The sequence below is a fragment of the Heptranchias perlo genome, chromosome 20 (assembly GCF_035084215.1).
Source record: "Heptranchias perlo isolate sHepPer1 chromosome 20, sHepPer1.hap1, whole genome shotgun sequence".
In the NCBI taxonomy this organism is placed as follows: Eukaryota; Metazoa; Chordata; class Chondrichthyes; order Hexanchiformes; family Hexanchidae; genus Heptranchias; species Heptranchias perlo.
In genome coordinates, this window is record NC_090344.1 from 37,005,622 (window position 1) to 37,032,249 (window position 26,628).

The window sequence follows — 26,628 nt, forward strand, 5'->3', positions numbered from 1 at the left end:
GCACCTTCTCCAATGCCTCTATAGCCTTTTTATAATATTGTTCACAGTACACCAAGTGTGGTCGAACCAAGGTTCGACACAAGTTTAACATAACTTCTCTGCTTTTCAATTCTATCCCTCCAGAAATGAATCCCAGTGCTTTTTTATGGCCTTACCAACCTGCGACACTACTTCTAGTGATGTGTATCTGTACCCCGAGATCCTTTTGTTCCCCCTCCCCATTGAGACTCTTATTTTCCAAGGAGAAAAGTTTTGATTATAAATCTCACTGTTGACATTTCTGTGATGTTGACAGCTCTGCAAGTAATGGTGACACTCACATACACAAGGTACCAACTAAAATCCATGGATTTCTTATAATTTTAATGGATGCGTCGTTAACCTAGACTTTTTGTGTTTGGACCCTGGGACTCTCGCTGATCACAGATATTCAGATCCTGGAGGTGCGAGGTTTGCCAATTGTTCACAATTTTCCAGTTGTCTTTGCTTCTGGCAAACCCTTCCTTTTTAAACATTGCGCATTTAAAGAAAAGATTTTTGTTAGTTGTTCTTAAGGTTGGCATTTCTCCAGTCACAGGAGTTGGCAATTGAAAATTTAGGAAGAGGAACGCAGTTCTTCAGTTTTGGAGGTCAGCGTACCCAATCTACCGTTTGCAAACGTGAATTCATGATGTTTCTGAATGGTCAAACAGGACAGCAAAGGATTATTTCAATATTAAGTAAATTTTATTGTTAACATATATCCAAACAGGGTACGGTAGCATAGTGGTTATGTGACTGGACTAGTAATCCAGAGGCCTGGATTAATAATCCGGAGGCATGAGTTCAAATCCCGCCAGGGCAGCTGGGGAATTTAAATTCAATTAATTAAATAAAATCTGGAATTAAAATACTAGTATCAGTAATGGTGGCCATGAAATTACTGGATTGTCGTAAAAACCCATCTGGTTCACTAATGTCCTTCAGAGAAGGAAACCTGCCGTCTTTACCCGGTCTGGCTGATATGTGACCCCAGACCCACAGCAATGTGGTTGATTCTTAATTGCCCTCTGAAATGGCCTAGCAAGCCACTCATTTTTTGTTCCATAAGGTTAAATCTCACGGGATCCAAGGTGAGGTAGCCAATTGGATACAAAATTGGATTGAAGACAGAAGACAGAGGGTGGTTGTAGAGGGTTGTTTTTCAGACTGGAGGCCTGTGACCAGCGGTGTGCCTCAGGGATCGGTGCTGGGTCCGCTGTTATTTGTTATTCATATTAATGATTTGGATGAGAATTTAGGAGGTATGGTTAATAAGTTTGCAGATGACACCAAGATTGGTGGCATTGTGGACAGTGAAGAAGGTTATCTAGGATTGCAACGGGATCTTGATAAATTGGGCCAGTGGGCCGATGAATGGCAGATGGAGTTTAATTTAGATCAATGTGAGGTGATGCATTTTGGTAGATCGAATCGGGCCAGGACCTACTCTGTTAATGGTAGGGCGTTGGGGAGAGTTATAGAACAAAGAGATCTAGGAGTACAGGTTCATAGCTCCTTGAAAGTGGAGTCACAGGTGGATAGGGTGGTGAAGAAGGCATTCGGCATGCTTGGTTTCATTGGTCAGAACATTGAATACAGGAGTTGGGATGTCTTGTTGAAGTTGTACAAAACATTAGTAAGGCCACACTTGGAATACTGTGTACAGTTCTGGTCACTCTATTATAGAAAGGATATTATTAAACTAGAAAGAGTGCAGAAAAGATTTACTGGGATGCTGCCGGGACTTGATGGTTTGACTTATAGGGAGAGGTTGGATAGACTGAGACTTTTTTCCCTGGAGAGTAGGAGGTTAAGGAGTGATCTTATAGAAGTCTATAAAATAATGAGGGGCATAGATAAGGTAGATAGTCAAAATCTTTTCCCAAAGGTAGGGGAGTCTATAACGAGGGGGCATAGATTTAAGGTGAGAGGGGAGAGATACAAAAGGGTCCAGAGGGGCAATTTTTTCACTCAAAGGGTGGTGAGTGTCTGGAACGAGCTGCCAGAGGCAGTAGTAGAGACGGGTACAATTTTGTCTTGTAAAAAGCATTTGGACAGTTACATGGGTAAGATGGGTATAGAGGGATATGGGCCAAGTGCAGGCAACTGGGACTAGCTTAGTGGTATAAACTGGGCGACATGGACATGTTGGGCCGAAGGGCCTGTTTCCATGTTGTAAACTTCTATGATTCTATGATTCTAAACACGACCCATGTTGCAATATGTTTGCTGTTTATTTTTAATTGTTTGGAAAACAACCTTGTTCCACACTTTGCATATTGCACATATAGTGCACATGATGTGAAAGATCAGGGTCAAGTGGGCATTTGCAACAAAGTAACTTACCAGCAGAAACTTGCAACATTTCCTGTACAGTTCTGAATCTTAAAAGTATTTCTAGGAGGCAAAGCACGCAGTGGTATTGCAATATAATTATACAGCATACAGTGCGGGCTGGAAGAGCTGAGCCTGACTATAACGTAGAATTACATGGAATTTTACAGCTCAGAAACCGGCCATTTGGCCCAATAGGTCTAGGCCAGTGTTTATGCTCCATATGAGCTCCTCCCACTGTACTTCATCTCATCCTCAACATATCCTTCTATTCCTTTTTCCCCTCATGTACTTTTCTAGCCTCCCCTTAAAGGCATCTATGCTACTCAGAGTTCCACATTCTCACCACTCTCTGGGTAAAGAAGTTTCTCCTGAATTCCTCATTGGATTTATTAGTGTCTATCTTATAGTTATGTCCCCCAGTTTTGGACTCCCCCACAAGTGAAAACCTCCTCTCAACAGCCACCCCATCGAACCCCTTCATAATTTTAAAGACCTGTGTCAGGTCACCTCAGACTTCTCTTTTCTAGAGAAAAGAGCACCAGCCTATTCAGTCTTTCCTGATAGTTCTGTCCTCTTAGTTCTGGTATCGTCTTTGTAAATCTTTTTTGCACTTTCTCCAGTGCTTCTATATCTTTTTTAATATGGAGACCAGAAATGTGCACAGTATGTGGTCTAACCAAGGTTCTATATGTTTAACATGACTTCTCTGCTTTTGAATTCTGTTCCTCTAGATATGAACCCCACTGCTTTGTTTGCACTTTTTATGGCTTTGTTGACCTGCATTGCTAACTGTAATGATTTGTGAATCATCATGAATTAACAATTGCAGCAATAGAACAGTAAGGGTAGGACTCGGCTGCCCTATACAAATACAATTCTGCCTCTGCACACGTACTACAATGCATATGCTTTTACTCGGAATGGACTTTTGCGCAGAGTGGTGGAGGAGAAAACCCTGGATGCATTTATGAAACAATTTAGATGTTGCAATGCAGTGGGGGGCGTGGGGAGGGACTGCATTGTCGGGAATCAGAGGACACAGATTTAATGTAATTACCAAAAGAACCAGGGGGAGATGAGGAGAAGTCTTTTTACGCGGCGATTTGTTGTGATCTGGAATGCGCTGCCTGAAAGGGTGGTGGAAGCAGATTCAGTAGTAACTTTCAAAAAGGAATTGGATATACACTTGAGAAGGAAACATTTGTAGGGCTATGCAGAAAGAGTGGGGGAGTTGAATTTATTTGATAGGCCATTCAAAGAACCAGCACAGGAACGATGGGCCAAATGACCTCCTTTTGCACTGTAAGATTCTATGACTGTAGAGTACTTCTGGATGCATGAACTGATATGTGCCAAATGATCTTTATCATCTTATCATAAGATCACAAGATAATTACAGTTCACCATATTTTTCACCGTTTGTTTCAAATAAAGACAACTCAGTACATAAATTCTTCGAAATAAACAGGAATTCCTTATGGTTATCACAAAGTTGTATTTCATGCTTGGGATTTAAATTTGATTTTAAAGAACAGAAATAATATGTTTTTATTTAAAGGATGGAATTGAAGGGGTTCTGAAGGCTTCATAAACTCCAAGAGTGAATATCAAGCAACTTATACATTTATCTGAACTACACTAAAGATTGAATTACAACTATGTGTGTATATAGAAAACCCCTCAGGCATTTGTTATTTTACTTAATCTATAGTGCTGGGATAATTTTTTAATCTACTGAATAAAAGTAACTGGAAAGTGGCCATGAAACAAATTAATCTGGGGAAAAAAGAATGGCAGTGATAATTAATTCACAGAAACATTTGAGAGGTGTGATGTGCAGCTCCAAGTAACATAGACAAAAGCAGCGGAGTATCATTTGAGGGGAAACTCTAAAATGAAGAAGTGTATTGAGTTGTTGAAGGGAGGCATGAAATTGGCTTCAACTGACATTAGGAAGTGAATGACTGACTGACTTTGGGGAATCACTCTACAATCGTAATACATACAGGGTACATTGTTTCCTGGTAATTGAAGTGAACTAAGTTTTAATATTGATTTGTAAAATTGCATGGTACGATATCTCCTCCAGATTTGATAAAGTATGTGAACTGTTACTGCCCACTACGATACTTGTCATTTTGGAAGTGGGAAACTTGAGAAAAATGGAGTAAAACACCCCTTGTGATTGAGATGTCATTGATTTTTATTTTTCTATGAATTTCTCCACTTTTCTCCTCTGAAGGTGTTGGTGCTACCCGAGCTTGATCTTGATCTCACCTGATTTTCACATATCTACACTTGCAGCAGGAGTTGATGGATAGTGTTTAGTAGCAGGAACTGAGATTGATTTTTCCTCTCTCTAACCTCGGCTCTAGAGGCTGACCGTGAAGCCCAGACCACCACTCTAGCTGACCTCAAGTAACTCTTGGCTTGAGTTGTGTGCTGCTTGGAGAGCACTGCAGTTAGCAGAGGCTGTAGCAACAAAAAGTAGGGACCACTAGCTGCAGTGACACTGGGGCTGGCATGGTGAGGTCACTCAGCTGGCATCTCTGCAAGTAGAGTAAGGGCAGAAGATGAAGAAGGACATTAGGAACCACTGTAGCAGAACGTTTTAAAGCAAATGCCAATACAGTAATCAGAGCTGGGGTTGGGAGGGAGCCAGACACCATTGTGATACAGATTGAAACTTATCAAATCCCTGCCTTTGGTTACATTGGTTCAGAGCCCTGTCCACCAAACATAGAACAATCAATGGCCATATGATGGGCCAATGAGATTGTTAGAGTACAGCATTAATATTTGGAATAGTCACATGATTATTAATCAGTGAGATTGCTAGAAAGCAATACATGGTTAGATTGACCAAACACTGGCTCAAAAAAGAAATGTAAGGAATCTTACAGCACCAGGTTATAGTCCAACAGTTTTATTTGAAAATCACAAGCTTTCGGAGATTATCTAAAACTGTTGGACTATAACCTGGTGTTGTAAGATTCCTTACATTTGTCCACCCCAGTCCATCACCGGCATCTCCACATCAAAAAAGAAAGACACTATTCTAAAAGTAAGGTAGGGCAAGAAAAAGTAAAACCATTTATGGGACTGTTGAAAGGAAAACGAACATAATTTTTGCTTTTTAAAAAGCAGCATGCTGTTGATGAAAACAGTTGGGTATGCACAAAACATGTTATCCCATGAGTTGTATTGAAATACAAGTGTCAGTTGAGACTAGGAGTCAAATTCAGGATCCCAAGATCACAGTATAATAGTCTAGAATTGTCGTTTCTGCATTTTTTGAAGTAATTTTTTCATTGCATAATGTTCTACAAGTATTTAGAGAATAAAATGTTTTATTTTTCAGGATGAACTGGCCTGTTTCTCTTGTTCTTCTGGTTGGACTGGGCATTCTTTCTTATCAGAAAGTAGATTCTTTGAATGATGAAAATTGTATGTGCATTATGGAAAAAATTAGTGACAAGGACAGCAGTATTTGCAGGCAAGTAAAAGAAAAACAAAGAAAGAGTATCTCCAAGATTTTAAGATGTACTGTGTCACAATTTAAAATTGGTTGCTGAAATGTGCTCGCATTCCTCTCCAGACATGTATTAATAGCAATTGATACTCACACAGCCACTTTATAATCACGTTACTGGGTTGACTTTCTGATCGCGAGGCACTTTTTTAATATAGATGTAGGTTTCACTGAACAGCTAGTGAAGTTTTATTACATTGCAAAGCAAGCTCTTTACAATTAACCTGACATATCTCATTTGTTGAGTTCCTTTTAATCTAATTTTCATTTCTTTATGTGTCCACTTTATCTGACAAAATACAATGCATCCCTGAACTCTAACACTAAGACCAAGATTCTAAACAACTCCTCCATGATGAAGATCTCACTTAAAAATAACAACAAAGCTTTGGAATTAGCTCTTGCTGAAGAGAAGAGAAGAAAAGATACAGAATGGTTGAATAGGAAAAAGTGATTCTTCAAAAAGAAATGTGCACTCAAAATTATGCTCCTCCTTGTTTTTGTGATGCTTCTTTTATATTTTTATATATATATATATATATTTTGAATGAGCAACAGCAATGAAAATCACAAGAAAAAACTAAGGATGCAGACCAACCCAGCAATGCACTGTTGTCAACACGATCCAGGAGAGCAAAGTAATACGAGGAATCAATGTCAATCATCACCCATAGTCACATTCTGGTCACGTGAATGGTTGAAATACTAATTACTTGATGAATGTTGGAAGTCAGAATGGCATGGTAATTCACAGATACTAATTGCAGAAGATTATGGATAGGGTGGGAATAATGGGGAGTGTAAGTATATACCCATCGATGACAATGAACACCACCTTCATTTTTAGCAAGTTATTTTTCTCCCCTTTGATTTCATGAAGGTCAAGGAGGAAGACAAACTGCCTTCCGTGAGGTCTGCTATATTCTTAAGCTGACCACTATTCGGTCAGCAGAGACATCTGGGATGACTCTTATGCCAACCTCTTTCTATTCCCTTTTACCATTCCATGGCACATCATAGCACTGCCATAACCAGCACCTGGGACAGTCCCAACCAACGTTTAGCAGGAGCTGGCTTGTCCGTTTCCCACTCACGAGAGGCAGTGGTGTGGAGAGAGACTGTGCCAGCTGCTGCTTTCATGACCAGTGCTTAACTTGAACAGAAACAAAGAGATGGGTGATGAAAAAAGAAGCAAAATGATGATAGAGGAGATTATAGATACAAAAGGTTGTGGAAATCTGGACTTCTTTTCCCCCCGCCCCCAAAAAGCAGAGATATCTCACACAAGTGCGTGTGTACACACACACACACACACACACACACACACACACATATCACACCCACCTGGGGATCAATTGGAAATTTCAAAACTGAGATTGATAGATCGTTGTTAGGCAAGGGTATTAAGGGTAATGGAACCAAGGCGGGTAGATGGAGTTAAGATACAGATCAGCCATCTCTCTCTCTCCCACGCTGAGTTATCACGCAGAGGCGCGCCGCACGTACAAAGCCATCCCGCGTGCACATGCAGAGGTATCACGTTGAATTACATCACTCACAAAACCACAGGAGAGCTAAAATGTCTGCTTTTTCATACAACAATAACAACGGTTTTATTTCTTTTTTTGTTATTGATTTGCATTCTTTTTCTAAAGCCTGCTACAGAAATATTGCTATGGATAAGTGATATTTCTAAAAATTGTATATGGGATCTATAACTTGTGATTTTCATTTTCAGCTAGTCTGTGTAGGGAGACTAAATTGTAACTGTGGAGATGATTTGCTAAGATTTTGGATGTAGCATCATATTTCTAATTGTAATAATAGTTCTAATGTAATGCGAAGTTGTAAAAGTTTCTGGAAAAATACTAGTAGTTTGTTCACATAATAGGCAATAGATATTTTTTATAAATGCTGAATGTTACATTGATCAATGACTATCAACAAAGCCTGAGCATATTTTTGGGAAGATGAGAAGAAAGAAAGGAAATCCTGGTCTTGTCACAGCACACAAACAGGCCATTAGGCCCATCAAATCTGTACTGATGTTTTTCTCCACACGAGCCTTCTAATCTAATCTCACTGTCCTACATGGACAAAAGTGCTGAATTCCAAAGGTGAGGTGAGGTGAGAGTAACTGCCCTTGACATCAAGGCAGCATTTGACCAAGTGTGGCACCAAGGAGCCCTAGTAAAATTGAAGTCAATGGGAATCAGGGGGAAAACTCTCCAGTGGCTGGAGTCATACCTAGCACAAAGGAAGATGGTAGTGGTTGTTGGAGGCCAATCATCACAGCCCCTGGGCATTGCTGTAGGAGGTCCTGAGGGCAGTGTCCTAGGCCCAACCATCATCATCTGCTTCATCAATGACCTTCCCTCCTTCATAAGGTCAGAAATGGGGATGTTCGCTGATGATTGCACAGCGTTCAGTTCCATGATGAAGCAGTCCGAGCCGGCATGCAGCAAGACCTGGACAACATCCAGACTTGGGCTCATAAGTGGCAAGTAACATTCGCACCAGACAAGTGCCAGGCAATGACCATCTCCAACAAGAAAGAGTCTAACCACCGCCCCCCCCGCCCCTTAACATTCAACGGCATTACCATCGCCGAATTCCCCACCATCGACATCCTGGGGGTCAATGGAAACTTAACTGGACCAGCCATATAAATACTGTGGTGACAAGAGCAGGTCAGAGTCTGGGTCCTGACTCCCCAAAGCCTTTCCACCATCTACAAGGCACAAGTCAGGAGTGTGATGGAATACTCTCCACTTACCTGGATGAATGCAGCTCCAACAACACTCAAGAAACTTGACACCTCCAGGACAAAGCAGCCCGGTAGATTGGCACCCAATTCACCACCCTAAACATTCACTCCCTTCACCACCGGCACACAGTGGCTGCAGTGTGTACCATCCACAGGATGCACTGCAGTAACTCGCCAAGGCTTCTTCGACAGCACCTCCCAAACCCGCAACCTCTACCACCTAGAAGGACAAGGGCAGCAAGCACATGGGAACAACACCACCTGCACGTTCCCCTCCAAGTCACACACCAGCCCGATTTGGAAATATATCGCCGTTCCTTCATTGTCGCTGGGTCAAAATCCTGAAACTCCCTAACAGCACTGTGGGAGAACCTTCACCACACGGACTGCAGCGGTTCAAGAAGGCGGCTCACCACCACCTTCTCGAGGGCAATTAGGGATGGGCAATAAATGCTGGCCTCGCCAGCAACGCCCACATCCCATGAACGAATTTTTTAAAAACTCTGTTCCCTAGCTACCGACTCCATCCCTCTCCCTGGCCACTGTCTGATGCTGAACCAGACCGTTCGCAGCCTTGGCATCCTATTTGACCCGAGCTTCCGACCACATATCCGCTCCATCACCAAGATCTACTTCCACCTCCGTAACATCACCTGCCTCCGCCTCTGGCTCAGCTTATCCGCTGCTGAAACCCTCATCCACGCCTTTTGTTACCTCTTGACTGGACTATTCCAATGCTCTCCTGGCCAGACTCCCACCTTGCTCCCTCCATAAACTTCAGCTAATCCAAAACTCTGCTGCCTGTATCCTAACTCACACTAAGTCCCGTTCACCCATCATCCCTGTGCTCACTGACCTACATTGACTCTGTGTCTGGCAACGCCTTGATTTTAAAAATCTTATCCTTGTTTTCAACTCCCACCAAGGCATCACCCCTCCCGATCTTTGTAACCTCCTCCAGCGCTACAACCTTCTGAGATCTCTCCGGTCCTGCAATTCTGGCCTCTTGCTTATCTCTGATTTTCATCGCTCCACCATTGACAGCCATGCTTTCAGCTGCCTAGGCCTTAAACTCTGGAATTTCATTCCGAAACCTCTCTTCCTTTCTACCTCTCCTTTTAAGACGCTTCTTTAAATCTGCCTCTTTGAACAAACTTTTGGTCACCTGTCCTAATGTCTCCTTATGTGGCTTGGTATCAGATTTTGTTTGATGATGTTCCTGTGAAGCGCCTTGAGATGTTTAACTTTGTTACAGGCGTTATTTAAATGCAACTTGTTGTTGTTGTTGTTGTTGTTGTGCTCTCTTAGTGCCAGCTCCCTGGCTAATATAAACAATCTATAATTTTCAACCTTATCATAACTCTTCATAACCTTGAAGATCTCTGTTAGGTTTTCCATCAACCTTCTCAGCTCTGGTGAAAAAACCCTCAGTTCTTGGATCTTTTTTCATAACTGCATCCACGGTTAACATCTTAATGAATCTATGCTGCATCTTTTCCGTAACTTCTATATCTTTCCTGTAATGAGTTATGGATTATTTTTTTATTTTCACAATTAGATGGCATTAATTGGGTGTAAAAAAAACCACCTTTCACAAGCACTGAATCCGAATTAATTCACGACTTATCCATAATTATTGGTGGCATGAAATACAATGTGGGAAAGAAAGTAATGACTCTTTCATTATATACAAATAGTGACAGAAAGGAAAAGACCCTCTGGTCCATCCAGCCTGTCTCACGCAAATGTGCATCACAATATATTCACTCCCCACTCCACCTGAAACCATATGATCTCCTGGGAGAGGCGTGAAACCAGATTTAAAAACCCAGGCCAATTTGCTAAAAGAAATCTGGAAAATTTCCCTCTAACCCCTTTTAGACGATCGAAACGAGTCCAGGAGATCACTCTGGCCCTGATAGTGCCATACAGTACCTACCTTTTGTACGAAATGATCTCCACCCCAGCCAGAAACGGGTCCAGTTCTTACAGGAATTCAGCAAATCGGCATCCATCGCACGAGCCAAGAGCCTGTTCCAGATGTCCACTATTCTCTGGGAAAAGATCCACCTCCTGACATCTAACCCAGATCTGCCCTTATACAACTTCAAATAGTCACCCCTGGTCCTCTCCCACCTATTCAGTTGGAACAAACTGCCTACTCAAACACAATCTATTCTCTTCATCAAACATATATAAAGGTAGAGTTCCTGCAGTAGCTAATTTAAGCCACTGGGTGGTACAGATGTGCTTTGTATTTCTTTATTGACAAATGCATTTCTGCTGCCGACTGGCACAAATTAAACCGCAAATTTTGCTTGCAGCAAAAGTCTTTCAAAGCTGACAATTCATCACATTTCATAGTTCATGACTTTTATATATTTGTACTTGTTCTCTGGGCAGAACCTGAAAGTTTACTCTTGGCTGGTACTCTATGATTATCTATTAAGCAAATAATAATGTAGGAATCAGAAAAGGTCATTCAGCCCATAATCTTCACCTTCTCGTGGCTCTTAGCCTGTGTTCCCTTAATCCCGATTGAATTATAAATCTGCCCATTTCTGAATTCTTAAGTGAGTTTATATTCACTGCTTGAGGTAGTTGTCTATTAGGAGGTTAGCCTTGGCTTGTTTCAGTCCACTGCTTGTAAGGTTATAATCATGTATTTTAGTTCTTTTTGAGTATCTTCCAAGTACAAATAGAACTTGGCTCACTTAACAAGAATTGACTATATACATTTGGCCACAAGTGGTAGTAAAGATTTTATTTTCACACCAGCTCAAAATTCTCCTCCCACCATCGTTTTCATGTGTATTGTGATTATTGTGCACAATTATTATTGAGGATTTCAAACCACAATAATATCTTTTATCTCTCCTTGTTCCCCAATGGCTTAACATGTAAAAAAGAAAGACATATATATATTTAACCTTATTCCATCTCTTGGCTCTTCACATGCCATGAAAATGAAGTGCGGGTGCAGCAGCAAGATCCACAAACAACAATGAGATGAATGACTGGTGAATTGTTTTTTCATGCTGTTGATTGAGGGAGGAATGTTGGCCCACATGCTAGAAGAGCTCCCTACTCTTTTGCAAACATTGCGATGGGATCTCTAACAAGTAGGTGGACCTTGGTTTAGCGCTCCATCTGAGGCACTTCTGACAATGCAGCATCCCCTCAGTATTACACTACAATGTCAGCGTAGATGATGTGCTCAAATTCTGGAGCGAGGTTTGAACCCACCACCTTCTGACCGAGAGCCTTGCTGACACTGCATGGTCTGGTACTGAGCCATTCTAAATTGAAGATTTCCAGGTGCCCATAGATTCTGATAGCCCAGCGGTAACTTACCCAGGTGGCCCTCATCACATGTAAGTCTTGAGGGCAAGCATTGGCAGGCTTTTGGTAACGTGGGGAGCACCATTGGGAACCTTGTTGCTTGATTGGAAACCTTGGCTGGGAGTTTTTCACCTTTCTTGCCCAGTGCTACAGGCAAATTGTACTGTTTCCACTGCTGCCTGGTTAAAACCAGGTAAGTCATCACAGACCAAAGATCAAATGTAGAATCCTCTCATGCCATACCATGTGCGTTTACCCATTAAGCTGCAGGGGGAGCCCTACTGTGACAGGACAGCTGATTGAAATAAAATATTCCATCTTTCCTTTAGCTGAATTAAAAATTGCAGAGCAGTTTTTTTGTCACAAATCTGCAGCTTATAAAAGATTCTCTTTTTACTTTCAGTGGAGAGCTCAATGTGATTTATCCAGAATTGGGAAATGCAGCCTGCATTGTCATCCCAAGATGTCGTCAGTTCCGAAGAAAGCTGACCGAAGAATGGGGAGCACCACAAGTTACATTTCCTCAAGCTAAGAAGGTATATTGCAGTAAAAGCAGCATTTGATTTATTGCTTACATCTAAGATCTTAGCTTAAATACGAGTTAACTATGTTTTTTGAATGTCGATGGTAGTCATGATGTGGAGATGCCGGTGATGGACTGGGGTTGACAATTGTAAACAATTTTACAACACCAAGTTATAGTCCAGCAATTTTATTTTAAATTCACAAGCTTTCGGAGATTTTCTCCTTCCTCAGGTAAATGTTTCAAGATCTCCTTGAAGCCTACGCATTTATACATATTGAATAATACATGGTGTTTACAGACTGCCTCTGCAACTGCCCGTTGCCAAGGCAATCACCGTGTTCAGACAGAGAGGTGTCATCTGCAGAACCCCCGAATACACATTCAACAAAAAAACAAACAGGGAAAAAAAACAGAGAAAAAAAAAGAGAAAAAAAAACAGAGAGAGAGGCAGAAACATCCGGAAGGCAGAGAGAGCCAGCAAATGACCCATTATATTAAAAACAGATAACATTTGTTCGCTGGTGTTTCTGCCTCTCTCTCTGTTTTTTTTTCTCTTTTTTTTTCTCTGTTTTTTTTCCCTGTTTGTTTTTTTGTTGAATGTGTATTCGGGGGTTCTGCAGATGACACCTCTCTGTCTGAACACGGTGATTGCCTTGGCAACGGGCAGTTGCAGAGGCAGTCTGTAAACACCATGTATTATTCAATATGTATAAATGCGTAGGCTTCAAGGAGATCTTGAAACATTTACCTGAGGAAGGAGAAAATCTCCGAAAGCTTGTGAATTTAAAATAAAATTGCTGGACTATAACTTGGTGTTGTAAAATTGTTTACAAATGTTTTTTGAAGGCTACACTGTGAGCAACTTACCTCTATGCAAAGTAACATTTTTGAGATTAAGAAAGAAAGTAGAATATGGAATATTTCATAACTGAGCAATTGTAGGGTTGTAGAATTGCACCACAAGAGAAATTGGCTGTATATTGGTAAAATTACCAGAAGAATAGGCAGCATTTCAAGTCACTAAACTGGATTCCTATTTACAATAAGCCTTGTATTTATAATACCACAGAGAGGTGCAATTGTCTTTGAAGTGTAGAGGAATTACTTTCTATCTGCCTGTCTACAAATATATAAACCACCTTGTTTCATGTCATTCTTTTACAATAGCAGTTCATTACTTGTGGTGTTACAGACGAAATGTAATTCATTATTTATTTAATTAATTAAAAATAAGTAAGTACAAATTAATTCATGAGCTACTGTCATGTTTCATACTTGGATTCTCTGCCTGCACTCCCCACAGCTATGGTTTGAGGTGTTCAGCCAAGTCCACGGTTCATCTCTGGGCCAAAGGTTGTGGGCTGAGCTGAGGCTGGAGCCAGGTTTGAGGCTTGACTGGACTGGAAGGGCCAGGCCAGAGGCTGCAAGTAGTTGGAGATCTTGGAGCTGGTTGGTGTAGTGCTGGGATGGAGTATGGAGCTGGGTCTTAGGAAGTTAGGAACAGGCCCGGTCCTGATGCTGAAGCAGAGCTGAGGGCCTGGGCTAAGGCTAAGGCAATGAGTGCGGGAGGACTTGAGACTGAGCCAGTGTTCGGAGAAAGCTTGAAAACTGATCGTGGGCAGAGCGTAGAGCAGCGCTGGATTTGAGGTTGGACTACAGGCTCAAACTGAGGTTGCTTGCAGTCATTGTGGAGGTCTTGGAGATGCGGCTGGAAATGCAGAATCGACGTGAGGTTCAGTCTGCAAGTCGAGGGGAAGCATATCTTTACTCCTGCACATGCAGGGATTTGCAAAGATGTGAATGCACTTCCAAACTTGGAGATTCGACTGATCTCTTGTGGTTGTAACCCACGTGAAGCACTGTCCATCCCTTTTTTTTTATTCGGTCACGGGATGTGGGCGTCGCTGGCAAGGCCGGCATTTATTGCCCATCCCTAATTGCCCTCGAGAAGGTGGTGGTGAGCCGCCTTCTTGAACCGCTGCAGTCCGTGTGGTGACGGTTCTCCCACAGTGCTGTTAGGAAGGGAGTTCCAGGATTTTGACCCAGCGACAATGAAGGAACGGCGATATATTTCCAAGTCGGGATGGTGTGTGACTTGGAGGGGAACGTGCAGGTGGTGTTGTTCCCATGTGCCTGCTGCCCTTGTCCTTCTAGGTGGTAGAGGTCGCGGGTTTGGGAGGTGCTGTCGAAGAAGCCTTGGCGAGTTGCTGCAGTGCATCCTGTGGATGGTGCACACTGCAGCCACAGTGCGCCGGTGGTGAAGGGAGTGAATGTTTAGGGTGGTGGATGGGGTGCCAATCAAGCGGGCTGCTTTATCTTGGATGGTGTCGAGCTTCTTGAATGTTGTTGGAGCTGCACTCATCCAGGCAAGTGGAGAGTATTCCATCACACTCCTGACTTGTGCCTTGTAGATGGTGGAAAGGCTTTGGGGAGTCAGGAGGTGAGTCACTCGCCGCAGAATACCCAGCCTCTGACCTGCTCTCGTAGCCACAGTATTTATATGGCTGGTCCAGTTAAGTTTCTGGTCAATGGTGACCCCCAGGATGTTGATGGTGGGGGATTCGGCGATGGTAATGCCGTTGAATGTCAAGGGGAGGTGGTTGGACTCTCTCTTGTTGGAGATGGTCATTGCCTGGCACTTATCTGGCGCGAATGTTACTTGCCACTTATCAGCCCAAGCCTGGATGTTGTCCAGGTCTTGCTGCATGCAGGCTCGGACTGCTTCATTATCTGAGGGGTTGCGAATGGAACTGAACACTGTGCAGTCATCAGCGAACATCCCCATTTCTGACCTTATGATGGAGGGAAGGTCATTGATGAAGCAGCTGAAGATGGTTGGGCCTAGGACACTGCCCTGATTTCTAGCTTCTGATTGGCCCCTGCTAATCAGATGACTGATAATATATGAATGATTATGTGGTTAGCAAGGGCCACTCAGATGTAAAAAATTGACAGACACATGGATGCATTTTATTTCCTTATATATTAGAATATTAACAATAATTGACTGGAGTTTAAATCTGATAATCCTGCAGTAATATGCGCAAGCCAATTTAGAGTTAGCAGCTACTGAAGCCTATTTACTTCCCGAAATGTGTGTTCAAAAATCCATCCATGAGCAATGCCATGGGAGATCGACTAATGAGTTGATAATAAAAGGACAGGAGGGAAAGATTACAGGGAAAATAATATAACAGTAGATGGCAATAGAACAATTGAGCTTCACTCTTAGGGTTCATTTGAACACAGTGATATGATTGCTTCGTAACTCACTCCTTCCTATCTGTTGTTCTCTAGAGTGTACTGAACATAGATTTTCTTCACTAATGAACTGCAGATTATTATTCAGTAAACCTGTACTAAGAATGTAACAATCTTGTATGAATGCAATTAAGCATAAAAGACGTGGAGCACCTTGATGTCAGCTGCAGGGGAAAAAAATCATCATATGATATTGAAGCTGCCTGTATTATGAAAAATAATGGAAAACAGGTAGTGATTTTTAAAACTTTAATTTGCTCTGGATTCAAATTACTGTTTGAATTTGACTCTGAAAGTTTGTGATGTCATTTGAATACAGTAATTAGATTAGTGTGTTTTAATCATTTGCAAGAATCCATTATTCTCTTAATAACAAACACATTTTAGACTGAAGCTCCAAATGAAATTGTTCTTGGACCCCTGCGGTTGTGTTCCAGATTGTTTAAATGACTGTTTTATGGGATTTATTTTAACTCTTTATCCAGCACTTTGTGTTTATCGAATGCATCTAAAAGTCCAGAGTTTTACATGGTGGACATGGAATTACAGCTAAGGTGTTTGTTTTTTGACTAAATCGTTAAAGTAATTTTGCTAGTCTTCACTGACCTCTGCCTGCTTCATGTGTCCTTCATTCAGAAGATTAAACAGACAAGCGAAGGTATACTTTTTCATGAAGATAATAGCATAAATTTGGATAGAGTGTGATAATACATGCTACTTAACACGGTAACCAGTAAGCATCTGAAGATGACCGTATAATAATGCACGTCAGCAGACCATGCAGTCCATCCAAATCCTTCAGCATTTAGACCTCCACCCTTTAGGATATACTGTCACATGAACACCTTTTGGAAGTTACTGTGGTTTAGGTGTGTTACAGCATTGTGGCTTTTTTGATGGTGTCATATATTTTCATGTGTGGATTTTTCCTTACTGGCTTTTTCAAAAACTAGAAGTACTATTGAATCACAGCATGATGTATGATGCAGCAGTGGGAAATACTTAGGGTTGCCAACTCTGGTTGGACGTATTCCAGGAGGTTTTATCACCTAACCTCTCATCTCCCACTGCCCCGACCATTGGTCTACCAACACGACCATCCGCCTTCTCACGGCCAATTGGGAAGTGAACAGACTCTTTGGGCTCAATTTTGAAATGGTGGCGGATAGGCGGGGGCAGGGGGTGGGGTGAAGGTGCACATGGCAAACCTGAATTTTAAAAAAACTTACCTTTTACAACGCGATCGCAACGTCATTGATGGTGATTAAAGTTCTTTGCGGGTTTTGCGCCCAGCAGCCAGCCTGATTGACAGGCTGGCTGCCGACAGGAGCTGCAACGCTGGTGTGGGGGGGGTGGGGGGTTGGTGGGGATGGTGGGTGCGGAGAGATAGCGAGACGTCATCCAGCGCTGGAACGGAAGACTGGGGTGGGGTGGTGGAGAGGGGAAGATTGGGTGGACATCGGGGGGGAGGGGTGGAGAGGTAGGTTGATTTTGTGTTTTAACTTTGTGCAATGGTTTGTTATTTAATTTATATAGTTTCTTCCCTGATATGGCCCTTCACGCCTGGTTTCACCGGGTGTGAATCAGAAGCCGTAGGAAAGCCACCCAGGTAAGTTTAAAAATTGTTCCAACTACCTAATAAGGCAATTTACTTGTGACATCAGTATTTGGTTCTTTAACTATCATCCTGCTGGCTTTAATTGCCGGCGGGACTTCCGGATTCGGGACGCCCGCATGCATACAGGAACGTCTGTGGGAAGCTCGGAAGTCGGCAGGTTGGAGCCGGCTTCCAAACCCGCTCTGCATTTCTGCAATTTTCGCAGCCCCCCGCCCCCAACACACCTACAATTTAGGTTTGAAATTGAGCCCCTTGTTTCCCGATTGGATGACTTTTGACTCTCCGTCAAACAACCTTGTTCTCCATCTCCAATAGTTTTATAATTAATAAACAAATAAGTATTAAAAGAAAATGGGGGAAAAAAACAATTTTTTTTAATGCCCCTATGATTTTTCTCCTGAGTTGCTCACAGCAGTGTCCTGGAGATCAATCTTAAATTCCTGGAGACTCCAGGACAATCCTGGAGGGTTGGCAGCCCTAGGAAACAATACATTAGAAAGAATGAGGCCCATTGCAAACCCATTTGTACATTGGTTGGTGTTTACTTTTCAGAGTAAAGATTTAGAGAAGTTATATTTTTAATTCAAAACGAATACATCTTACAACAAATAGGTGCGACTTGAGGTGTGCATATTTTGGCCCATCTACCTGGCCCCAGAGCTGATGCTGCCATTCGCGAGACTAAATGGTGAGAGGCTCAAAACTTGACTGACTTGCCAGTTTGTTCCCCCCCCCCCCCCATGTCTTCATTTTATTGCTTTGTCATTGTATGGTTAACAGAATCAGTTGTAACATTTAACAATCATTTTACTTACAACTTCATTACATTTTCTTAACGGTTCCATAATGAGATTTAGATGGCCAACAAAAATAAGTATATTTCCTGTTGTGGCCCTTTGAGACAACTGCTAAAGGATGTCAGATAACATAAAGCCACAATCAAAAATTACTCATGCTACAGTTGCAACTTTTATTATGAGGGCAGGAGATTTTTTTTTTTACAGAAAAGAGTGATATCGTTGAAATGGAAGAAGGTTTTATGTATTGTATTTTAAATGGATCACTTCATATTTAATTAATTTAATAGCCTTCTCCAAGACAATTCCAGTATTGTTTGGAAATTGTGTTGTGGGGAAAGGCAGACATTATTTTATGAAGAGGGAAATCCTGGGAAATACATTTGAGAGCAGTTGGTGAATTTAAAATGCCTGCAGGCAGCTTTTTTGGACTGGGTTTCTCGAACATGTTGCATTCTACTTTACAGCTTCATAATTTGGGGCAACTGTAATAGATACCTGGACACACACATATGTTTGGATGTGACAATTCTGGGACAGTTAAACTCACAAAATACGTAAACAAAAATCTCAAGTCTGTATTTAAAATCAATTCCAGTGGACATACAGGTTTTACAATCCTCTGGATTTTTCTAAAATTAACACCAACCGTAATACCTTGCAATTAAAAAGCACCTCTAAAATATTGACATGTCACAAGGGACTTCAGGAGGGGAATCAGGAGTTGGAACAAGAGTTGGGGAAGCTGATTGAAAGCATGGTTGAAGATGTAGGTTTTCAGGAGGCTTTTGAAGGTCGGGAGTTCATAGCACAAGTGGTTTATGAAGCGAATTCCAGAGGTCGGGCATGATGGCCGAAAGCTGTGCCACCATTTGTAGAATGGAAGCGGAGGGTACACAGGCAATGGAAGGATTAATAAATGAGGACAAGGATTTTGAAATCACTGTGCTGGGGGCATGGGAAGTCAGTAAAAGGTTGGTGATACAGGAGCTGGACTTATTACAGAAAAGGATGTGGTGGTGGAGTTCTGGATGAATTGCAGTTTGTGTACAATGGAACTGGAGACCATCATTGGAGAAATGGAACCTGGAGGTGCTAAATGTTTGGATGAGGATTTGGCTGTGGTTGGGATGAGCTAGGGATGGTGCTGGACAATATTTTGAAGGAGAAAATAGGTTATCTTTGTGATGAACTGAATGTGGGGTTTAAAGCTCAGCTCCAGGTCAAAGACACAGTACAGTTCAACTGAACAATTAATCAGGAATGGAGATGAAATCGGGGCGTAAGGTGTGAAGCATCTGCTGGAAACCAAACAAGACAGCTTCGGTCTTGCCAAAATTGCGCTGCAGAAATTTGCTGACAGTTTGATGTCGACAGGCAGTTGAGGAACAAAGCAACATTTGTGGGTCTTTTGTGATGACTTTTAATAGATTACTTGAAATGTTTTATTGAACTCAAGTTACACTTCTGAATCGTTACAAAGCACCAGCACTCAATCAATTTATAATTGTTTGGATGCCAGTTTGAAAGAAAAGAAAGACTTGCATTTATTTAGCGCCATTTACAACCTCAGGATGTTTCAAAGCACTTTACAGCCAATGAAGTACATTGGAATCCAAGTTTCATTGTATGAATATAATTTTCTAGTTCTTTATTTCTTGAAATCATTCTTTTTGTACAAGAGATGGTACAGTCAATTCCACTTAAATGGATAACTGATAAAAGAATAAAATGTTGACCATGCACAAATCCCTTTTCTATGTTTTCCAATGATAGCTGTCCCTGTTAAATGAATAATTGTTACATGATTAATTTATTTCATAAAATTGCAAAAGCCTGGATTCATTCAGGGAATGGTCCCCGGCAATCGGGAGCGGGGAGAGGTTGGCAATCGGGAGGGGAGGGAGGAAGCTCCCGTTGGCAATCGGGAGGGAGGGGAAAGAAACTCCAGTCGGCAGGTCGGGGGGGTGGTAGGGAGAAAGCTCCGGTCGGCAATCAGGATGGCGGGGCGGGGCGGTGAAGATTACCAATCAGGAGGGCTGTGGGGAAGTTGGCACTGGTAAGGAAGTTCTGGTCGGCAATCGGGAGGGTGGGGGTGGGGTGGGGAGGCCGAAGGCTTCAAAAGGCCCGGGGGAAGCACTCCTGCTCCTTCTGGCCCACAAGGAGTGTTTAAAGAGCCACTTACCTTGGGGAGCCAGCAATTCCTGCCTCCGTTTCACTGTCGAGTTTCCCGACCCCCGGAAAACCTGTGCGGCATGAGCTACTTTCAAATCGTACTCCCAATTGCACTGTCGGAGCCTAATTTAAATATTGTAAACAATTTTACAACACCAAGTTATAGTCCAACAATTTTATTTGAAATTCACAAGCTTTCGGAGGCATCCTCCTTCCTCAGGTGAATGCCACAACATTCACCTGAGGAAGGAGGAAGCCTCCGAAAGCTTGTGAATTTCAAATAAAATTGTTGGACTATAACTTGGTGTTGTAAAATTGTTTACAATTGTCAACCCCAGTCCATCACCGGCATTTCCACATCATAATTTAAATATGTCACTGAACATCCCGCCTCACCATGGCCGAACATTTGAACACCCCGAAATCTGCCGCCATAGAAATGGCGGTGGGTGCTTTCCTGGAGTGATGGGGTCGGGTACCACGAATTTCACTTTTTAACCCCTCACCTGCCCGTTGTGGGGATCAATATCGAGGCCTCTGTCTCTGTGAATAATGGAAACACCATCTCTGGATGTGATTAATCTGTATATGACGGTCCTTTTTAAAAAGTTTTTATGTCCCTTTTTAAAGATTTTTAAGTCCCTTTTAAAAGATCTGTTGTGCTGCACTCTAATGTGTATGTTGTAATGAGGTAAATGACATAAATACATTTTCAGTTATCCATAACAACTGTGTGACCGTTTTTACAGTGCTGTAATTCCAGTTTGCATTCCATTGTTAGATTCTTGCCAAACTTGATACAATAAATAAATTGGAAACAAGAATAAAGTGGTTAAGTAAATAAATTATTTGGCAAAATCGTTATTCATTGAACCATTTTGCACTGTACTATAATGAAGTATATTTGGTCACCCATCAGAATATCTCCATCCTTGGCTCGGTGTGACTCTTTGTCTGATTACGCTCCTGTGAATTGCCGTGGGGTGTTTTCCTATGTTAAAGGTGCTACATAAATGTAAGTTCTTGTGGCTATGTGGGTGTGGGGCGGGGTGGGGGGTGGAATAAGAAAGCTATGTATTTTACTAATTTTTTTCATGTTTATTTTTCTTTGAGTAATCTTAAGCTTTTCTCCACATAGCAGCTGAGGTTCGTAGAGGGAAGAGCGCTGTATGGAAAGGTAAGTTGGCTGTGGGAGAATAGAACAAATTTGGGCAACAGAAGCCTTTTTTCTTGTCGGAATGTGTTACCTACATATGGAGCCAAAATAGCCATATGTTGCTCAGTGGGTTGCACAAGTGGTTATTCTTTGTGTGAGTCTGAACAGTTAGAGTTGGTAGACTGATCAATTCAGGAGGGGCTTAATTGCAAAGCTTAATGCTATTCTCACTGAACGTCCATACATGCAGCAGGAGTCAAATGATAGGGATTGTTTTTCTCTTCTCCAGCCCTGGGATGCTGAGGCTAATCTAATGTGACCACTGCTGCCCTGGCTGAGATCAGCTAATTCATCACAGGTCAGTAATAGAACGTGGGATCTTCTGGTCAGTAAAGTTCAGTTCTGTTGGCTGCATATTTACAACTGAGCCGTTGGTTAATCCCTGTGTAGCTCTCCATGGAAGCTCCACCTCGTACCAATTGCGTCCATTTTAAATGGGGTAGCAGTCACCTTCCAGGACTTGTTTTATTAAAGATGAACTATTTCATTAATTGTAAACAATTTTACAACACCAAGTTGTAGTCCAACAATTTTATTTTTAATCCCACAAGCTTTCGGGGGCTTTCCCCTTCCTCAGGCGGTGTGGAAAATGGTTAATGGTTGCTGTCATTTACTTCAGAGTTATGGCTTTGGATTCAGTATTTTCTTCGAGTTTGTGCACAAGGAGGAACAAGACCAAAGACTGGAATGCCAGGGAGATCCAATTACACCAGCACTTACATTATCCAAGCAACCGTATGCACAGGCCCAGGTACAGCTTATTGGTGATATTGGCAAAGAAGTGCCGTTGAAGCCTCAGATTCATTAGGGAGGCAGTTAGAGAACTGTGCCAATTGCTGCAAACAGCCCTGAAGACAACCACCTCCTAAAGAATTGCACTAGCTGTGAAAGACAGCCCTCCTACTTTTGGGCTACAGTAGGGAATATATCTTCAATAAAAGCCAATTTACAGTTGACAGATGTATCAAACAGGTAACTGATGCATTGTACAGGAAGGCCAACTTATTCGTTACCTTTCCCGCTGAACAGCAGTAGCAGCCCGGGCTGTCCAATTTCGTCATACTGCTGAATTCCTCAAAATCCCGGAATCATTGATGTTAGCAATGTGGCCATCTGGGCCCCTCAGCATGACCCAATGGCCAACATGAGCGGAAAGGGATTCTATTCCATCAATGTTAGTTTGGTCAGTTTGGAACATGAGAATATGCGAGTCAGTGCCTGCTTTGCAAGCGGCCATTATGGTACATTCATTGTAAGGCAATCATTGGTGCCACCCTTATTTGAATGAAAAGCCGGACAGCAAGGATGGCTCCTCATGGCTAATTGTTTCCTTGCACTAGTCATGGGCAGAAGCAGAGAGCAGACAGAAGAAGGCCCAGACTGCTAGGATCATTCTCGGTCATACCATTGATATGTTGTGCTAGCATTCAGATACTTCAACATGATAGGCTGATGTCTTAGAGTACAGCACTCCAGGGTCTTCAAAATCATTGATGTTTGCTGCACGCTACACAATTTTACATTACAAAGAGGCCTAATCATGGAGAAATATCTGAACCCAAGAAACAGATACTGATGGAGCTTCCAGAGGCAGTATGCTGCGCGTGCAGGAGCTCACAATGAATAATAAGATACGAATCCGGAAGTTCAGGTAAAAACAGCTGTGCACAGCGTGTCAGGCAGATGACCACTGCACTCGTTTCCCACCGCAAAAGCACCCAAAACGGAAATTCTTGCTTGAAGAATTTCATCCCAACAGTGACAGCTTGAAAACACTAGCCAATTAATCTAAATGCAAATGTAAAAATGTGAGATGATACTGATGGCCCCTTAGTTGTTACCCTGCCCTCCCGCCTTGCTGTGAAAGATTGACATGGCGATTGCAGCTAGCCAGTTAGAAATGTGCTGATAAATGCACACACTTACATGAATCTGCAGGGAGAGCAGCAGAAGTGATTGTAACAACTTGAGAATTAGTAGAGGCTTTCCTTTGAATAAAACCCTTCAATCTGCAATAGATTAATATTAATTGATCAGAATTTAACTGTAATAGCACCACATCTGAATTTTGGCAAAATCAATGTTATAACTATATATTTTCTTTCCCCACTTGCGCCTGCTTCCTCTGGTTTGAAGTGCAGGATTTGTTGGGTTTAGTCATCTCTGCGATGTGCAAATGTTAATGCCAGTGACCTTGATTGTTGCTCAGGAGTTGGTTTGCACTTGGTCCCATAATTGTGATCCAAAGCCCTCTCTGATGCCCCATTTTGCCTTAACACCTTCTGCTGCCTCTCCTCCTGTAATCTGAGGCTTACAGGAGAAGAGGCAGCAGAAGGTGTTATGGCAAAATGAGGCATCAGAGAAAAGGACAGAGGTGAGTGACTTTGAAATCCTGCTCTAGGAAGAAGTGAAGCAAGGGAAACAGCATTGGGAAGGAGAAATGCGTTAATTTGGGAGACAGATAGTAGGCTCTGTAGGAAGAAAGGGTTGAAGTTCAGTTGCGGCCAGTTTGTTGGTGGCAATTAAGACAGAAAGCACAAGGGGTTGAAGGAGATTCACAGAAGCAGAAAATGTAACCAGAAATCTTATCTGGAGATACTCCTATGCCAGAACTATTTTTGACATTTGTTGGTACAGGATTATTGAAGTATTAACATTGAATGTAACTTTGTAAACTTTATAAATGATTTTATACGCAAGCCTTCCTCATGGACAATCGACCTCTGACCTTTCTTTTGTATTCCTTGCTTATACATGTGCAAGTACTGCAAGATAATGGTTTGTTGGGAGGGGGATAAAAGACTAAACATCATCAAGGGATATAATTGATGGAGTAAGCTGTGTGCACAAAACGCAAGAGAATTTATGACCATCCTGTGGATTTGCGATGCTGTTGAAGTCCTGACAACTCTCCCAGATATATTTCTTTCTCTTTCTCTTGTGCTCTCCCTCCTCCTCTGGTACTTATGCTATCAGCGTTACTCTCTCTTTCTCCTTCCCAGTTTTCATCTGCCTTGCTTTTTTTTTTCCTTTCCTATTTACACAGGAATTAAAGTGGGCATAGGTTTGTACTTAGAAGGATGATAAATGGTCAGTGTAGGTCCAAAAATTGGAACTAAATGAGGCCAGCTGAATGAGAGGCCTTCCTCATTTTGGCATTTTTATGTTTATGTTTTTGTTTTCTCTCTATCTCACTCCTCTCTTCCTCCCAGTTCTCTACTGTTATTATACTTATCTGTCTGTTTCTTTTCAGACCTTTCATACCATCCAAGATATTGTTCTTTTCATTGAAATGAGTATTTGCAATCTCTGCCACTCCTACTCATTGAAACATTGCCCACATTGCTTGCTCCTCTTTTGAGATGTCACTTCATCGGTTGCCATAAATTTTCTATACACAGTACTTCCATTATAGCTGAACACTTGCATGTTTCTACAGCAGCTAACTAACAAATTTACATTAAAAAAAAAACTGGTGTTTCTACCACTTGCCTTTTGGTAACTTCTCGTCTTGTCTACACAAAATCTATGACTTTTCTTGGCTTCTGCAAAATGGAGAGTGACATCAGCAAAATGGTGTTACAGCTTTTCAGACAAATAATCAAAAGCTGTATAATGAGGATAAAGGTGTCATATTTTTAAGGATTTTATTGATTCTAAAAGTTTACCACAATGCGCGGTGTTTTTTTAAAAGTGAATCTTCATAAATTTGTGAACCCGGAAGACAAGCACAATTGCAGTCCTTAAAGTGTTAAATACTGTGTGCACTCCTTCCAGATCTGAGGCTCCCATTTTCTCTCTCTCTCCACCCCCCCTGGAAAAGGTTATGATGAATTGACTATGATTAAGTATTGCCTTCTGCACACCAGCTGACGCTAATTCACTGTTAAACTGCTTTAGTAGATCTAGGAGCTCAAGGCATGATTGTTCTCATTTAGACAATCAGCTTAGAGTATCCAGCAGATGGAATTCCACCATTCGTGTGATGGTCAGGTCTGTGGCCGCTGTGTGTGACTGCTGTGTCTGTGGTCAGTTTCTTTGCTTGATTTATGAATATTGCTCAACTAAAGAAAAAAAAGAAAATTGGTAAAAGAAAATAGAAAAGTTACAGTTAAATTAAATTTATAAAATTTTGCACCTAAGCAGTTACAGTATCAAATGATAGATCACTTGAATGCTTTCGTAACTGCCTGTGATATATGGTCATATTATCTGCAAAACTGTGTTACATGATTTTTCTTTATTGCTAGTGTTGGTGGCACTCAGTAAAACAGATTACTTTTTAGGTCAAATCGATATGTATTTCATTTACTGAGTTTTCAAATACACTTTCAGTTCTATATAAAAACATGCTGCAGATTCTCTCCACAGAGCATTACCTCTCATTTCAGAAGAGGAGTTGGGATTTGTTTCAACTACAGACAGCTTCTGTTGAATCTTTAGATTTTGGTTAAAATGGTGTTTTTGTACAGGTAACACAAGCAATGCACTCCATCTTCAAGTGCACATTGGATAATTAGAACTGAGAGGATGGTGCCCATGGGAAATTTGTGGGGCTTCCTGAGGCAGCAGACTGAGTCAGAGATCTAGAAGAAGCCAACCTCTAATAAAATATAGTGACTATTATTATTAGCCAAATCTCAGACTCCATTTAATCAAGAGATCAAAATTAGAGCCACACACTTCTCCATGTCATTTTGCAGTCGGTTGAAGATTATTTTTCCTCATGAATTCTTCACTAAAAACAAATTCAAACTTTTTTGCCATTTTACAGGTCAGCCAGAAAGGTAAATATGTTGACAATGTAACTTCAGGTTAGTATCTTCTGTTAGAAACTCCACCATGAGAAGGATCCTGACTGGTAGACTTGAGAAATGTTGGATATATTCTAACGACAGAGAATTTTAAAAAAAATTCTCATAATGCAGTTTTCTTATTTATCCCTCCTAAAATGTTTGAGGAGTTTCTCAGTGAAGGCCGAGTTAAACCTATTTATACCCATTGCCTACATTTTTTCCGTAGTGAAGGTATTAGGC

At 41.7% G+C, this 26,628-nt stretch overlaps 1 protein-coding gene across 1 annotated transcript in view; it reads left to right on the forward strand.

The window, feature by feature from the left end:
- LOC137335707 (phosphatidylethanolamine-binding protein 4) overlaps positions 1 to 26,628 on the forward strand; it is a 332,391-nt gene that overhangs the window by 1,532 nt on the left and 304,231 nt on the right. The window contains exons 2-3 of the mRNA XM_068001006.1: positions 5,720 to 5,854; positions 12,403 to 12,535. Of these exons, the coding sequence (XP_067857107.1) occupies positions 5,721 to 5,854; positions 12,403 to 12,535 (267 nt within the window). The 5' untranslated portion in view covers position 5,720. The remainder of the gene's footprint in view (positions 1 to 5,719; positions 5,855 to 12,402; positions 12,536 to 26,628) is intronic.